This window comes from Sphaeroforma arctica, assembly GCF_001186125.1.
Source record: "Sphaeroforma arctica JP610 unplaced genomic scaffold supercont1.6085, whole genome shotgun sequence".
Classification (NCBI taxonomy): Eukaryota; class Ichthyosporea; order Ichthyophonida; genus Sphaeroforma; species Sphaeroforma arctica.
Genome location: NW_014034473.1, coordinates 688 through 1,760, shown reverse-complemented (window position 1 = coordinate 1,760; position 1,073 = coordinate 688). Strand labels below are relative to the sequence as shown.

The window sequence follows — 1,073 nt, the reverse complement described above, 5'->3', positions numbered from 1 at the left end:
ATGCATACACACATATATACATATATATATATGTGTGCGTATGCATATATATATATATTTATATGTATATGTATATATAAATATATAATATATATAAATATATATATATATACATATATATATTAGGAATCGAAATGTAAAATATCTCTAGGAGCAAAGTTATATACACATACATACCTTCTCATCCACTTCCTCTTCGCTCCCGTTCTCTACTGCACCATTGATGTCACTGTCTGCTTTGCGTTTAGAACTCATCCGACCGCCTTCTTTCTCTATGACGTTTCCATCATTATCGTATTCCGAGTCACTGCCATACGCAGTCTCAATATTATCTTTACCGTCATCGCTTATATCACCAGCACTATCATCCTCTGAGGCACTTTTATTTTCGTCTACAACGAATTCTTGGTCACTTTCTTCTTCTGTTGCTGTTTGTTTTGCGGACTCCAGTCGCTTTGAGATGCTCTCCAGTTTATCTGTGTTGAATCGACTGTCCATTTTGACAGAAATTCGGGTATACGAAATTGCTTTGCTATGTAGAGCAATTGGCTTGTAAGAAAATGCAGAATAATATTAGTCCCGCCTGTACTATAATCTAATGAATATATATACATATATATAATATGAGTCCAGGGTCTATGTGCATAAAGTTTATTCCAGAGGTGACAGCCTGTAGCTTGTGACATAGACCTGTTGTGCAGATAAGATCATATCATGAATATATGTATCACCAAGAGACCTAAGAACATGCATCACACATTCCCCATACATTTGATACCATCTCATCAAACATGAATGAATAGATCATATGTACAGAATCACTTAACACATAATCACTTAACAGAAAGTGATGACGGCTTAGTGCACGTGCAGTTTTATTTTATTTCTGGAAGTATATTTCAAAATAACAGAATATGTTTTTAATTGATAGCTTTGTGTCGTAAATATGGCTTTAACACGGGTCGAATTTAAAACATACGCACATAAAAAGCATAGATAAGTGTCGTATGTTCACAAGTCAATATAAAGCAATGACACGACCCTTTTATGTATTTATTCGGCCACACAAAAAT

At 34.2% G+C, this 1,073-nt stretch overlaps 1 protein-coding gene across 1 annotated transcript; it reads right to left on the bottom strand.

Moving 5' to 3' along the window:
- Window positions 1-173: 173 nt before the first annotated feature.
- SARC_15414 (hypothetical protein) lies at window positions 174-791 on the bottom strand (the record flags this gene model as incomplete). Its single annotated transcript, XM_014290464.1, has 1 exon — window positions 174-791. A coding segment is annotated over exon 1 (325 nt), but the record flags the coding sequence as incomplete, so codon positions are not given.
- Between the last annotated feature and the right edge of the window lie 282 nt (window positions 792-1,073).